The sequence below is a fragment of the Moschus berezovskii genome, chromosome 12, assembly GCF_049115385.1.
Source record: "Moschus berezovskii isolate FMDL1 chromosome 12, NW_MosBer_1.0, whole genome shotgun sequence".
Taxonomy (NCBI): Eukaryota; Metazoa; Chordata; class Mammalia; order Artiodactyla; family Moschidae; genus Moschus; species Moschus berezovskii.
The window spans coordinates 76,656,155-76,671,593 of NC_142471.1; the positions used below are offsets into that span (position 1 = coordinate 76,656,155).

The 15,439-nt window shown below is 50.0% G+C and overlaps 1 protein-coding gene across 1 annotated transcript; it reads left to right on the top strand.

Annotated features, from left to right (window-relative positions):
- On the top strand, nucleotides 1-13,230 carry DUSP5 (dual specificity phosphatase 5). Its single transcript, XM_055424680.2, has 4 exons — nucleotides 1-467; nucleotides 5,210-5,358; nucleotides 8,398-8,617; nucleotides 11,351-13,230. Exons 1-4 carry the CDS (start codon nucleotides 89-91, stop codon nucleotides 11,755-11,757), a joined length of 1,155 nt encoding a protein of 384 aa, XP_055280655.1. The 5' UTR covers nucleotides 1-88; the 3' UTR covers nucleotides 11,758-13,230.
- Nucleotides 13,231-15,439: the final 2,209 nt, after the last annotated feature.

Genomic DNA, 15,439 nt, shown 5'->3' on the forward strand with positions numbered 1-15,439 from the left:
CGTGGGGTCGTCCTCCTGGGCCTCGCCGGCGGGCACCCTGGCTGTGGGCACCTGCGGCGCGCACGGCGCGGGGCCGCTGGGCGGCGGCATGAAGGTCACGTCGCTCGACGGGCGCCAGCTGCGCAAGATGCTTCGCAAGGAGGCGGCGGCGCGCTGCGTGGTGCTCGACTGCCGGCCCTACCTGGCCTTCGCCGCCTCGAGCGTGCGCGGCTCGCTGAACGTCAACCTCAACTCGGTGGTGTTGCGGCGGGCCCGCGGCGGCGCGGTGTCGGCGCGCTACGTGCTGCCCGACGAGGCGGCGCGCGCGCGGCTGCTGCAGGAGGGCGGCGGCGGCGTGGCGGCCGTGGTCGTGCTGGACCAGGGCAGCCGGCATTGGCAGAAGCTGCGCGAAGAGAGCGCCGCTCGCGTCGTGCTCACCTCGCTGCTCGCCTGCCTGCCCGCCGGCCCGCGGGTCTACTTCCTCAAAGGTGAGCTGCGTCGGAGCCGCGGGTCCTGGGTCACCCGCCCCGCGCCAGGACGGCCCCGGGCTCTGGGGTCCCCTGCTGGCGCCGGCGCCTTCCTCGATCCTGGCGCCGGGGCAGTTCTGCACCCTGGGGCTTGACGTGCGCCGGGAAGGCCGCGTCCAGTGTCAGCGCTCGCCGCTTCTCCGTCCCCACCTGCGTTCCTCGAAAGCGTTTGACGGCCTGGCTGCCCGGGGCGGGTGGGATTGCTGGGATTGCTGCACGCTGCTGGGGGCGCTGCTTCTTCGCAGTTAGGGAGCGCCCAGCACGAGCCGGGTTTCCCGGCGCCGGCTTCATGTCTTTCGCTGGGGCCGACGCTCTGGAGCCTTCCTGATGGACAGATCTGAAGGGATCCGCTGGTCGCCACCACCCCCCCAGGAGCGTGGCGCCGCGGTGTCCCCTTTCCTTCCGCCTGGACAATTAACGTATGTTAGTTAGGCTGTGTCTTCATCGACCCTCTTGCCTTTTTGACCCTGGCGAGGCCCTCCCCCTCTTCCTTTTCATTTTATTGCTTTTTATTGTTCCTCGGCTTCCCCTTCTCCCCTCCCAGGCCTTTCTAGCTCCATTGGGAGCTGACAGTCTTTAGTCTTCCCACTGTCTTTCACCTCCCCTCTCCCGCCCCGGGATCATCCCCTGGACTGGTCGTGGGCCAGAGCTGGGGCACCTAACGCGGTCTCGCGGGGGCGGGCGGCAGGCTGGCCGGCGAGCCAGGACCTAGGAGAGGGGGCCACAGGGTGCTTATGAAGGGGACTGCGGCGCATTTGGTTTGAGACCGTCCAGTAGCTGCTTCACCAGTCTGCACGTTACACCTGCGGGGGGAGATGACTTTGGTGGTGGGTGGGTGATTTACTGTCAAATTCCAGAGTATTGATTTCTGATCACTTCCTGTGATTGCTGCCGCCTTTTATTTGAGTCCCTTTTAACCTCAAGTGTATGGAAGGCTTAGCCTGTAGGGAAGAGACGTCGAGGACTCAGCCCAGCCAGCTTTGGGAGGTCGCCTTGAGATACAACATAGCTGGGATTCAGAACTCAGGTACGGTGAGCTGAGAGCGTGAAGGCGCTGTTTTAGAACCGTGCAACGTGTGGAGTTTTACATCTTCCAGTTTGGGAGATTCCAGAGATACAGGGGCAGCTCCCACCTCGATTAGCACCTCTTTCAGGCTGTCTGTCCCCAGTTGATTCCTGTTAGGGAAACACCAGAGGCAGAAGATCTTTCTCTTGCGCCCAGCCTCAGCCCCCTGGAGATGGAGAGTGCCCTCTAAACTCTGCAGAGCTTTCACACAGAGCCCCTGATTTCTTTGTCTTCCTGAGACCCTTTTTGGTCTCCTCTTCTTAGCTGTGAGTGCATGAAAAGCTTCTGCCTCTCCAGCAGCATGAAAGATATCTTCCAGGAAACCCCTTCTGGTCCTACCTCTGGTCTCCAGCCCTCTCCAAGGGGCCAGGCAAGCCGTTTGGAAGTTATTACCTCAGGAAGTAGACAGCTCTGTAGACATCTCAAGTAAAAATGTTTTTTGTTTTTTTTTTTAATTTTTTAATGAAAGCAACATGCTGTACAATGAAAAGTGGATCTTCTGCACACCCTAGAACCCAGTTCCACTCCCCAGAGACAACAGTCAACTATTTCTTGTTCATCTTTAGATAAATTAATTTTCCATGAGTATCTTTTAAAAATAGAATGATTTTGTGTATTTCCTGTTCCTGCCTCTTTCACCTAACTAGATCTTGAGAGACTTGTCCATATCAGAGCATACATGTTCTATTCACTTTTTAAACTCATCCCCTGATGATAGCCAGTAAGCAGATTGCTTCATGCCTTAGTATTTGAAGCAGTGTGGGAGAGTATATCTCTGTCCAAATGCTTTTGTGTGTGCACTATCTTTTAGTAAAATTATGAGAATCGCCAGGTCACAGTTTGTCCGTTTTAAATTTCAGTAGAAATTGCTTGATACTTAGCCTTATAACAATGCTGAACTTTTAAGTTGTTGCCAAAGAAAATAATTTCTTCACCTAACTCACGTCCAGATAGGAGCTCAGGTTTTTGATCTAGTGGCATCTCAGATTGTGGGGGGCAATGCCTTGTACACTTCTGTCAATGCCTTCTGCACACACACACAAAACCCACTAAAATGAATTGACCCAAATGACATTGTCAGTGTGTATTTATAGATAGTGTCCGTCCTCTTTCTCTGTTCAACTCCCCTGATAGGTATTGCAGTGGTGATCAAAAACAGAACCACTCTGAAGACAACTGAAGCAGCCAAGAGTTGCTTCAGCTCTTGCATCTCAAGTGAGGCACCAGAGAGGAATGCTCCATCTCTCCACCCCTCTGATGAGAGTGGGTCAAAGACAGAGACCATCTAATCTGGAGGACTCCTGACCCCAACTTGAAGAGGCAGGACCCTGTTTGTCTGTGCCTCGTCACACTGAGACTCTTTGTCTGCCTGCTGTATTTTGTCAACAGGCAGGCAGGACCCAGCCCACACCCGCGCCTCCTGTCTGTCCTCCTAACAGCCAGCTCTTTTAAGTGCTCTATTAGAGATGGGGTGACCTGAAGGCTTTTCTTTCCCAAGCTTCATTCTGGAGTTTGAGAGAGCCTGGGCCGCTTTACTTCAGATTCCTGTCCCCTATCACTCACTGTGTCTCCTAGAAACAAAAATGTTGAGGCGCAGGAAGTGCTTTGCTTACTAGGGACACCTCTTCGGAGGAAGCTGAGGGTCCGTGCAGGGGGTGGAGGCAGTGGTGGTGAAGGAGGGGAATCTAAGCCACAGATACCTCCAAACTTTCCACCTCTGCCCACCTCTGGCATGACCTGTCATCATGACCAGGAAATTGGTCATTGTGGAGATCCGGAAGCTCATCTGGGGAGGCCCGAGTGGCTATTTGTTGAAGTGACCACAGGGGATATTTGGGTGTGCTTGTTGGGGGCGGGGGCAGTTCCAGCACGCTGAGAGGAAGCAGTAATGGCGAGATGACTCATTCTAGGAATTGGCCGCAGCTTCTGAAAGAGCTGGAGACTGCCGAGTAATCCATTAACCATTTGCCTATGGCAGGGGTTTAAAAAAGCCACCATGTGTTCCACTGTGGGGCTATCACAGCACCAAAAGACAGAAGGAAAAAAAGGGAGCCATTGGGAAAAAAAATATATGGTTTCAGAATGCTTGTTTAACTGATGATTGAAGGAATTCTTTGGCAGTCTAATGGTTAGGACTGGGCACTTTCACTTCCAGGGCCTAGGTTCAATTCCTGGTCCAGGAACTTAAGATCCTGCAAGTCACAGAGTGGCCAAAAAAAAGATGTTTTGACCCCAGTTCTCTGGAAAAAGAAATGTTTTCTGGAGGCTCTAGGAAATGCCTTAGGTCCCTTTGGAGTGGAAGCAGAGGGTTTCCCTACACAAGGCTGGCCTGTTCACCCAGCAGCACTTGGCATTCTGAGGCTTCAGGGCCAATTTTTTTATTTGTTTCTTCCCCACTTCCTGTACAGGCCCAAGAATTTACATACTCAAGTTTCTCTGATTTGGTCAGAGTAGTTCTTAACTTCGGAGAAGGCAATGGCAAGCCACTCCAGTACTATTGCCTAGAAAATCCCATGGATGGAGGAGCCTGGTAGGCTGCAGTCCGTGGAGTCGCTAAGGGTCGGACACGACTGAGCGACTTCACTTTCACTTTTCACTTTCACACATTGGAGAAGGAAATGGCAAGCCACTCCAGTGTTCTTGCCTGGAGAATCCCAGGGACGGGGGAGCGTGGTGGGCTTCCGTCATGGGGTCACACAGAGTCGGACACGACTGAAGTGACTTAGCAGCAGCAGCAGCAGCAGCAGTTCTTAACTTAAGTGATCCAACTGGAGAAGTTTAAATGTAGTTAGGATTTTTATAGAATCATACCTGCGGGTAGTTGACTTATCAGTTTGAAGGTGTGTATGCACACACAAGGGCGTGTGTAGCTGGGGAGAAAGTTCAGGAGGGGAGGGTAATAAGGAGATAAACGGAGAGTAGGTGGCCATCAAGGGGAAAGCAGCGGGGGTTGGGGGTGGGTGGAGAAAAGAATTAAATTCAGAAAGCCTCATACCTCTAGTTTGGTTTAGAAGGTAATTAACTAGATTGATTACACTGGACCTGTGGAGAGGGCTGTCAGCAGTGTTCTTAGCACCTTGGGAAAGAGAAAGGGCAGGACCATTTTATGGCCCTGAGGTTAAAACCTCATGTAAGCCCCCATTCCCTTGTAGAGGGGGTTTCATCTATACTCCTGTTTAGAGCTGATTGGCTATGGATGAAACAGACCAGTTTAAGAGCTTCTTTCAAAAATTATTGAAATTCTGCATAATCACACCTGAATTTTAGATAAATGTGAGAAAATGGCTTTTGTTGTCTGGAGGGGTTTGGTTAATATTTGCCAGATGTCAGATATATTTCCTTTCACAGTTTAAGCTTCTTCTCATAGACATCAAAAGTTAATCATTGCCTTTGAACTGTAGCTTTTTAGGGGAGAGAGAGTAAGTATGTGTTTGTTTATGGTTATGGAGCCCATTTTTATTCTAAAACTATTATTGTTTGGCTCAGTTTTTTTATAAGACCAGAATGTATAGTAACTTAATACCTTTTTTTAGTATTCCACTCTCAGGGTATTGATCAATTCTAGGCATTTTCTGACAGACTGAAAAAAAAAAGTCAGTGCTTATGTCTCTCTTGCTTTTTTATTTTTGTCTTTTAGGGGGATATGAGACTTTCTACTCCGAATATCCTGAGTGTTGCGTGGATGTAAAACCCATTTCACAAGAGAAGGTTGAAACTGAGAGAGCCCTCATCAGTCAGTGTGGGAAATCAGTGCTCAGCATCAGTTACAGGCCGGCCTATGACCAGGTACGTGGTGTGGAAGTGCCATCCGGGCCCCTGGCTCTGTTCCTTGCACAGCACCCTGGTTCTCCCTCTCCCTGATCACTGACGTTGGTTGGTTCTTTTGCGGATCAGGGAGCTGGCAGAGGCCTCTAGCTTTGGAGAACCTCTGTTGCTTGCCAACTCGAGTTTCCATCCAAGAGTGCATGGGCTTCCTTCCAGCAAATAAGCTGTCAAGAGCAAACACGCTTCAGGATGCTCGGTGGCTTTTGGAGAAAAGGGGAAGTGAAAGATATATTATTGTTAGCTGGCCTGGGAGGTGCAGAGAAGTGTCGAAATAGCAGTTTAGGTTTCCCTGAAGACGTTTTCAGAGCTGACATTCAGGCTTCCTGTGTTGGTCTTCTGTGTAATTGTTCACGCTCTCCAGTTTCTGCAAACCAACCTGACCTGGTACCTGTAAAGGCGTGTCTTGGTATTTTTAACTGAAGGAGGAAGATTGGGGGAGGGTTGTAGAGAAACTACTGTTTGGATGGCTATGCAGCTTCCTTTAGGGGTTTCTGATGCTTATAATTCCATAAATTCTGAAACCAGAGATCATGAGGATTTCATGTGTCTACAAACATGTGGGTTTTTTCCCTTCCTAGAGCTGTACTTTCTGGCAACCCACTAAAGGCAAAAAAAAAGTGGATGACTCAGCCAGGGGGTTACCTATGATGCAGGAGGATGAGGGGTGGGGGGTGGGAAGCAAGCAAGGACTCAGATGTGCAGAAACCAGAGATCAAAACCCACTTTCCCATTTTACAGAGGGAAAAACTGTCACAGCTCGTGGGTGATTGATTTTTGCCAAGAATCCTGCAGCTCAGTTCATGGCAGCACTAAGCTCAGAACTCCCTTCTCTTCATCCCTTGCTCTGGTCCTTTTCAGGACCCTGTTCTGTTTGCCACTTGCCTTCTTTTGGAAGAGTCATTCCAGTAGGTACCTGACTTGGTAGGAGGAACTTTTTAGGTTCTTCACACAAAATAAGAACATACCCAAATCATGAGAAGGAAGACTTCTAGATGCTGCTGCCTAAGATGCCAGCTGCCTGCCATGAGCAGAGCTCTGCCCCTGGGGATAGACTTCCAAGTTCAACCAGGTGGCTTTTCCTTGAATGGAATCTTTGGTCAGGAAACCTAGTCACTTGGCGAGGTGCCAAGGTTATTATTTTGTTTGTTTTCCTTTGTTAAAATTACAGAGTATGATGAACCCTGGGCTTTCAAGCCGTGGGCATCCGGCTTAGCTGGATTTCCATTTGCGTTTGTTTGGGTGGTGTTTTCCCCCCTCCCTTTCTCAGAAAGTGAAAGAGAAATGAGAATTTGCAGGATGTTGTGAAAGCACAGCAGCCCTTTGGCCAAGCACGAACCGGGGGAGGCCCTGAAGTGTCTCCAAGACTCATCTGGGGAAGCCCCTAGTGTTACTTCTTAGAAGTGCTTCTGCCTTGAGAAAAGCTGGGGGAGGTCGTGTTAACCTTTGAGGTTTCTGAAGGCCTTTGGTTTCTTCCTCTTGAGTCTAAGAAGAAGATTCAAAAAAAGGAAAGAAATATGGTTTCAGGGATGTTGGTTGGGCTCAGCTCCAGGAGAAACTGAGTAGGATCCCAGGTCTGGTGTGGCAACATTTTCCAATCTCTAAAGAGAGGGAGACATCTGTGTAGTTACATCTTAAGTGTTAAGCCCAGGGGCCAGCTAACAAAAGTACTGGTTGTTACTATTACTACCTTTTGTAAAATCTCTTTAAGTTTCTTTCATGTGGTCAAACTGGCCTTTGCCTTAAACACCCAACATCTCCGGAAAGTAAAAGCAGACACCCATGTGGGGTATTCTGAGAACTGCCGCCTTCTGCCGGCCCTCATCCCATGCCCCTTTCCCTATCATGGGTCAGGCAGAGAGTTTCCATTCCACTCTTATTCCAGGACAGGAAATGGAAACACAGGAAACGGATGGATGATATGACAAAAACTGCCAAAGACACAGCCACTGTCACCCCAGCTCAGTGTTTTTCCCTGTAAATATCGGGCTCCCATTGTTCCAGCTGTGGAACGTATAGCTTTTCTGGCCACCCTGGAAATGCTGAGACTGCCAGAGTCTGATTAGCCAGCAGTTCTTTTTAGCTTTGCCTCAGGATAGATGGTCTCTGGTTCTTTGGATCCTTCGTAACTAGAAACCTCAGGTATAGGTTGTCTCCCAAAAGGGTGAGGATGTAAGCGTCTCTCAGCGAAACTCAGCTCTACTAAAGATCAGGCCTGAGACTTCCCTGATGGTCCACTGGTTAAGACTCCATGCCTCCACTGCGGGGGACATGGGTTTGATCCCTGGTCAGGGAACTAAGATCCTGCATCCCACATGCTGAGCAGCACAGCCAAGAAAAAAACAACAAAAAAAGACCAAACCTCTGCTCATGGCCTAACATTTCTCCCTTATCTGAGGATTTCGGATAGATAGTGGTTATTTTCACTTCTGAGAAGTATACTTTTTGGGATGGTGGGAAGCATGTTTTGATGTTGCTGACGATCCAAATGCCTCTTAGGATCAACAGTGTCCTAGGTTTGATGAAATACATTCCATCCAAGGTCAAGACTGTAAAGGAGGGGGCTCACCTTGTTGGACCCTTTTCCATTTTATCTAGAAGTAAATCGAGGTTACCCCCAAGGTTCAGGCCTTGGCCTGGCACTCACGGGGCAGCTAGAACTTCAACAAGGTCTTCCATCATCCCACCCTGCTTCTCATCCTGGTCTGTCTAGAAGGGCTGCCAACATTTCCTGCCACCTCAATATATGTAAGGCAATGAAAATCTCAGCTGTGTGAGATTTGCTCTCCCTGAGTCCCAAGGCAGTGATGTAGGGTAGAGAGTTTACCAGGACGGAGGCTCTACCCAAACTCTTGGTTAAACTGCCCTGGCTCTTAATTCTCTACCTGGAAACCAGAGAGGAAACCTCCCACTTGAAAACAAATAGGTCAGGATTGTTTTCTTTCTTCTCCCTGAAGAGCAAGGTGATCAATATTGCCTGGTTATCCTTTGCCCTGCTTCCAGGGTGGCCCAGTTGAAATCCTTCCGTTCCTTTACCTTGGAAGTGCCTACCATGCATCCAAGTGCGAGTTCCTTGCCAACCTGCACATCACAGCCCTGCTCAACGTCTCCCGGCGGACCTCCGAGGCCTGCACGACGCACCTTCACTACAAATGGATCCCCGTGGAAGACAGCCATGCGGCTGACATCAGCTCCCACTTTCAAGAAGCGATAGACTTCATCGGTACGTGCCGCCGTCCTCAGTTATTTAGGGGGGGGTGTTCTTGGATTTTGATGTACTGATGGAGGCCACCCCATCGCTGAGAAGAAAAGCATCTTGTTTGTGCAACCACCACAAGTGGGAGCCAAGAAGAGATTCACCTATCAGGATGACAGAGGGGAGGATTTGAGTTGCTGTTTAATGGGAGCTTTAATTTTCACGATATGCATTAGTTAATTTCATCTTAAGGCAATACTCACTACCGCTCTGTTAGTGTTTCTGTCTAGGTGGGAAGCAGAGTGCGTCCATGAGTGATGCTCCATGCCAGGGACGCAGGGGAGGGAAAGAACCACACAGACTGTGCTTCTACATAGATTGGGATATTTTTAAAAGCAAACAGAAGGATCGAGAGAGCATTACTTACGCACTGAACCCCCAGGGCCCCAGCAGCTTTCCACGGTTTTTGGCAAACTGCTTTGGGGGCAATTTGGTTTGCATTTTCAGCTCATTTTGGATTAACGGTAACACGACTCAAGCTCTATGCTTTATGCACAGAGAAGTTGGCATCTTTTTGCATCCTTTGTATGTTCCGTAAGGTAGTTATCACTTACTCCATTGTGTAGGCCTGGGAACCTCTGGTCCCTCTGCCTGGAAAGGGCTTTTGGGCCTTGGGATTTCAACTTCTCAGAGCGAACTGGACTGCTCTTTCATTTTGACATCTTTTTCTCCCATCCATCTCCCTTGGGGACTAGGCTGGGCACCGCTCCCCACTCTTGTGGACTTGCCTCCCTTTCCAGAGTCCTCTTTTCCCTTTAACATGCAGAGCTGTGGAGGCTGAGCAGCGGTCTTCCTGCTTCTGGCTGTGAGGGTGTTGGAGGGGAAAGGCTGGTGCTGCGTGCATCAGTGGCATCTTAGTGCAGGGAGCCATTAAAGGGCCCCCTCTTCTGCCTCGTGGTGGGCCTCTGCTCGTCACACACAATTTCTCCTTCATGGAAACCCACTGAGAAACTCACTGCAAGCAAAAGGCTGAGCCTGCCCTCCCTGGCCCCTGAGCCTCTGGGTTGCGACGGTTCCTCTGGAGCCCCCGAGGGGCAGCTGAAACGATGGGTTCAGGGTGGGAAATCCTTGACTTGTTCTCCCTGTCCTTGGGAATGCCTTGCCCTTCTCAGCTTGTTATTTAATTACCTAGATAGCTTCTCAGTGAGGTCGTGAAACGGCCCCCATCACTTCTCAGAAGCCTCCCTCCCCATCCGGTGTGTGCAGTGTGTCTGTTGTGTACACAACCACACAAACCCACAGCATTCTGAAGGCACACGAGACGCTTTTCCCCAGACCCCTTGCCCTGCTGAAGGAGGGAGGGACTGAGGCCAAACTGCGCTCGCACTGATGCCTTCCAAGGGCCACATGGAAGGCAAGCCCAGAGGGTGGAATGGAATCCAGAAGCAATATACTGTTTGGTTTCTGGGATTTGGCTCTGGGCCAACTAAAAGCTGGATGACAAGGAGGCCAGTGGAGGAGCAGAAGAAAATTGTGGAGTCACGACCCTGTAATCCTAGGAACCTGGAGTCCCCTTTGAACTAATTTACAAGAACTTTTTTTTTTCTTTTGAATCAGAGACTATATTGTGGGCACCTCTAAGGAGCTATCCTGGGGCATCCTTTGAGATTTTCATTCTGAAAACTCAAGGGATCCTTCCTGACTGCTCAGAAACCTGATCTTTTAGATCTTAGAGATGCATCTGCAAACCTTTGAAACATGAGAAAGGAGGTGGGTAAGGGGGCTGACTTTTTATTGGCCTTTCAAAATCTTAAATGTTTTTGCATTCGGTGGCCTGACATAGTGCCAGGTATGTCTAACTTCCTGTGATGTAATTGTTTCCTCACTAGCAAAAGAGGGAATTGGAGAGACTCTTTTTTTGTGGTTTTAATTTGGTGTATATATATGTTTAACCTTTTACCCCTGCCCATTTTTAACACTTAGAGCTCTTTTTTGGGTAAGAGTAGAACAGAAAAGGAGGGCACCCTCCCCCCCGCCGCCCCGCCTTTGTCATACTGAGCTAAACCACGCTAACTGACGGTGGTAGCTTTATAGCAGCAACTCCCATTGTTGTGCAAGATGGAGTTTGCCAAAGACATTTATATCCTCCGTCTCGTAAGCGTCACTTAGCCAAGGCTATAATTAGCGGATGCACACTATTTATGTTTCATTAGTGGGAACCCTGGGGGCTGAGCCAAGCATCGCACACTGGCATAGCCAAACAAGGTGCCCAGGGAGGCTGGAAGCCCTCTCCCAGAATGGGGACTAGGTTATCACCATTAGAATCAGACCCTTGCTTTTCCAAGTCAATCTGTGAGCCTCTCAGAAAAATGTGAATGTGTAATAAAAACTTGCATGCAGTTTGAAAGATATTCCCAAAGCCTTCTTGAAACCCATTTGTGGGACCCAAGTTAAGATGGCATCCCCAGGAAGGGGTTACTCCAGGTCTAGAGCCTCTCTAGTGGCAGAACCTGTGCAAGTACCCTGACAAACTAAGGTTTGTGTAGGTCCTACAGAGGGATGGACATCAATGGGACTCCGAGGTCTGTCCTCACCAGTGAGGATTAAAGACTGGCAGAAGCCTAGTGTGGGACCACTGCTATTGAGCAGACATGATGAGACTTGATAACTAGGTCACTTTTTTTTTAAGTCACTTTTTTTTAAACCCAGTTGCCTTTGAGTCCCCATCCCAACTCAGTCCCACTGTCTTCTTTCTTCCAGACTGTGTCAGGGAAAAGGGAGGCAAGGTCTTGGTTCACTGTGAGGCTGGGATCTCCCGCTCGCCCACCATCTGCATGGCTTACCTCATGAAGACCAAGCAGTTCCACCTGAAGGATGCCTTTGATTACATCAAGCAGAGGAGGAGTGTGGTCTCGCCCAACTTTGGCTTCATGGGCCAGCTTCTACAGTATGAGTCTGAGATCCTGCCTTCCACGCCCACCCCCCGGGCTCCCTCCTGCCAAGGAGAGGCAGCCGGCCCTTCGTTCCTCGCCCACTTGCAGACACTGAGCCCTGACGTGCAGGCTTCCTACTGCACATTCCCTACCTCGGTGCTGGCCCCGGTGCCCACCCACTCGACAGCCTCAGAGCTCAGCCGGAGCCCCCTGGCCACAGCCACATCTTGCTAAACCCGAGCTGGGGGAGCAGCCCAGCCCCAGGAACAACTGTGATTTTGTATTTTGACTCGTGGACATTTCATACCTGTGCAATACTGAAGACCTCACCCTGTCCTGCTGTCCTGGTGGGGCAGCGAAGGGGTCACTAGGTTTGCAGACAAACTTCAGACTGACCTCGGGACTGAAGGAAGGCCAAGCCATTATGAGAGCACAGTGCGTGCTGACTACTGTACTTCCAGACCCCTGCCCTCAGGACTGCCCAGTCTTTGCACCTCAAAATTCGCCTTCTCATTTCAAGCATAAGGCAATAAATAACCTGCAGCAACATGGGAGAATGCAGTTGCTAGACCAGGAGAAAAGGCAGTCATGAAGCCAATTCATTTTGAAGGAAGCACAATTTCCACCTTTTTTAAAAAAAATTTTTGGCAGTCTCTATATCTGTCTCTGTTGCTTCAGGGCATAAGCTGATCACCACCTAGTCAGGAGAGTAAGCCTGCAGGGTTTTAGGGACATGATGTATATGCCAATTTGAACCCTCGGATTCTTTTGAGACTCCATCTGGGATGGAGTCAGTTGGGTGAAGTCGTGAGACGGGAACACTTCAGGTTTCCTTCTCACTGTGGGTTCTTCCCTGACTTTGGACTTGGGCATGATTCTTATTCATACTTGAACCTTACTCGTTGCACCTCTCCTCAAAGCAACTCCTGTGTCATTTGAAAAGAGTTCTTTAGATCATAGACCAAAAATCCCCTATTTGCAGTGGTGGCAGTGGGTGCCACGCGAGAGAGCGGGTACCCACTTCCTGGGTCAGCGGCATTGAAACAGCCGTCACCCCCGCTTGCTATCTTTGTGATCTTTGTGTGCTTGTCTCGTCTCTGGTGACACTTGTGTTCTTCCCTGCCCCTGGGGGTGTCTTCAAGCTGTGGACTTCTGGGATTTGCCGATTTCTCAGTGTGGTACTACTTTTTTTTTTTTTTGTCTGTAGGTTATTTCTCCAGGGGAAAAGGCAATAATTTCCTAAAATCCATATGAATGTGAAGAAAAGCAGTATGTTACTGGTTGTCATCATCGTCGTTTTTTTTTTATATAGTGCAAAATAAAAATAGTAAAAAGAACAAAAGTGGTTCTTCATGTGGATGAGTTCAGGTAGGGGTACACTGAGGTGGGGGCCCAGCCTACTTTTCTGGACTCTATCCAAATGAACTCTTAAGGTGCTGGTGAGTGTGCAGTTGCAGGCATGAGGTTGTTTGTCTACTCAATGCTTTCCAGCTGGGAGGCTTCCCTAAGTTCGCGCGCAAGAGAATTCCTTAGACCCAGGCCACGCGGGGAGGTGGTCAGAGCATCTATCCACCCTCAACTCTTCACTCCAGGTAAAGAGTTCAACTTGAATCTCAGCTTCTTCATCCATGAAATGAGTGAACTAAGCTGCTGCTGCTAAGTCACTTCAGTCGTGTCCGACTCTGTGCAACTCCATAGACAGAAGCCCACCAGGCTCCCCCGTCCCTGGGATTCTCCAGGCAAGAACACTGGAGTGGGTTGCCATTTCCTTCTCCAATGTGTGAAAGTGAAGTCGCTCAGTCGTGTCCGACCCTTAGCAACCCCACGGACTGCAGCCTACCAGGCTCCATCCATGGGATTTTCTAGGCAATAGTACTGGAGTGGCTTGCCATTGCCTTCTCCGGTGAACTAAGCTAGATGGTCCCAAAAGTTCCTCAGAACCTGAGACCCTTGATTGCAGTAAACCTGAGTGGCAAGCTTGTGGTCAGCCTTCTCCCCGGTACCTGCGTATGGCAGGCTCTCAGAAAACTAATGGAAAAATGACCGAGGGACAAATAAGCTAATGAAGTGAAGGTTTGCTTTAAATGCTTGTTCTTTTTTACCCTTTGGATTAATTCTTACAGATAATTCCCTGAGGAGTTCCTCGGTAAATCCTTCCATGAGTGAGTTTAAATCCAAGGCTGAATCAGCTTGCCTTCTGAGTAATGCCCTCTGTGTGGTGCAGGAGGAAAGGGGCAGTGTTTGCTTATCCCCATGGCTTATACTTCTGCTCCAGTCTACTCTACGGGACTGTTTCCTAATCATGAGGAACAGGAAACTGACTGGGATTGATGCCACACATTCCCAACCCAGGGATTCTAATCCATACTCCTTGACAATGGGGTGTCCAAAAAGGCCTCCAGCTCCCCCAGCAGGTGCCATGTCAGCAAATAGCAAGATGGCATCCGAGCCAAGGGTAGCCCAGCTCTTTCTAAATGTCTCACCTCAAAAGCTTTGCTTGAGGCCTTGCTCCCCACAAAACTTTGCTTCCCCAAAGATTCCTTGGAAAGACCTCAGGTATGTCACCCCTACTGGGGAAGCTGCTTTACCTTCAACGTTCACATGATCCAACTAGGCCTTTCAGGGAAAGCAACGGAGGGAAGAGCACTGCACAGGAAGGGAAATCCTGGCTTCTAGCCCTCACCCTGCCCCTAGTCTAGTGCTCTGCTGCTGCTGCTGCTAAGTCACTTTAGTCATGTCCGACTCTGTGTGACCCCATAGATGGAAGCCCACCAGGATCCCCCATCCCTGGGATTCCCCAGGCAAGAACACAGGAGTGGGTTGCCATTTCCTTCTCCAATGTGTGAAAATGAAAAGTGAAAGTGAAGTCGCTCAGTCATGTCCGACCCTTAGTGACCCCACAGACCGCAGCCCACCAGGCTCCTCCATCCATGGGATTTTCTAGGCAGTGGTACTGGAGTGGCTTGCCATTGCCTTCTCCTGTGGAGGCTTGCAGAAGGGCTTAAAAGTCTAGTGCTCTAGAGCTTAAAAGAAAGTCCAGTGCTCTAGATCTTAAAAGTCTAGTGCTCTAGAGCTAGTCTATAATCTTGCTGGACCAGACTTTAGGGCTTGGTCCACCTGAGGTCTCTCCCTGCTTTCGTATCTGAGCCTCATTCAGCCCTGGAATGTGTCCCATTGTGTGGGTCTGTCCAGGTGCTGAGTGGCTGGAGGGGCCTCAGGCAGGGAGAGGCAGGGAGGAGAAAGCTGGGTGTAGACTCGGGTGATACGCTAAGCCGCGTCCCACTTGCTGACATTTGCTTTATTGCATTAAGGTCTTTCTCTGAAGGGTGAGTAAGTCCTCTAAATCAGGCATATGAGGATTGCTCATAAGCCCATGAGTCACTGGCGGGTAAGCCAAGTGAAGCCCCACAGCTGGGGATGGCTCTGTAACTCTCACTCCCTTAACAGTCTCCTTATTAATTACCCTTCCATTTTTGCCAAAGCCAACTTTACACGGGCTTCCGGTGCCAGATGAGGAATTAAAGCTGGTGGGGTCCAGTTCCCTCATCCCCAGGTTTTGAAGCAACACCTCTGCTGGTCTGCAGCAGTGCTCCAGGAGGAGATGTGTCTGGGAGAACAGAAATGTTCATTCTCTAAGCTCTTTCCCAGTTGAGTCTGTGGCTCCTGAGCCCGGCCTGACCTAGGGGCAGGAAGTGTGAGAGCAGCTCACACCAATGTGCTCAGCGGAGCCCCGTGTACCCATGGCGCTCCTTCGTGTGAGGACCCAGGGAAAAAGCACCCCAGGTCTCGGCACCCTGGAAGGCCACATCTCACTGAGTTGGTGGTGGTTTATCTTCCCAACCCCATAAAGTTGGTGACCGCCCCTGTTTCCCTCCTTGCTCAGGCTACCAGGCTGTTCAGAACCAAATTTTTAGCC

Bases quoted from the DNA above. Each gene is read 5' to 3' on its own strand.
- DUSP5 (XM_055424680.2), top strand. From the start codon at position 89: ATGAAGGTCACGTCGCTCGACGGGCGCCAGCTGCGCAAGATGCTTCGC. The intron at 468-5,209 runs GTGAGCTGCGTC...TTTGTCTTTTAG, and splicing joins GCGGGTCTACTTCCTCAAAG to GGGGATATGAGACTTTCTAC. The intron at 8,618-11,350 runs GTACGTGCCGCC...TCTTTCTTCCAG, and splicing joins AGAAGCGATAGACTTCATCG to ACTGTGTCAGGGAAAAGGGA.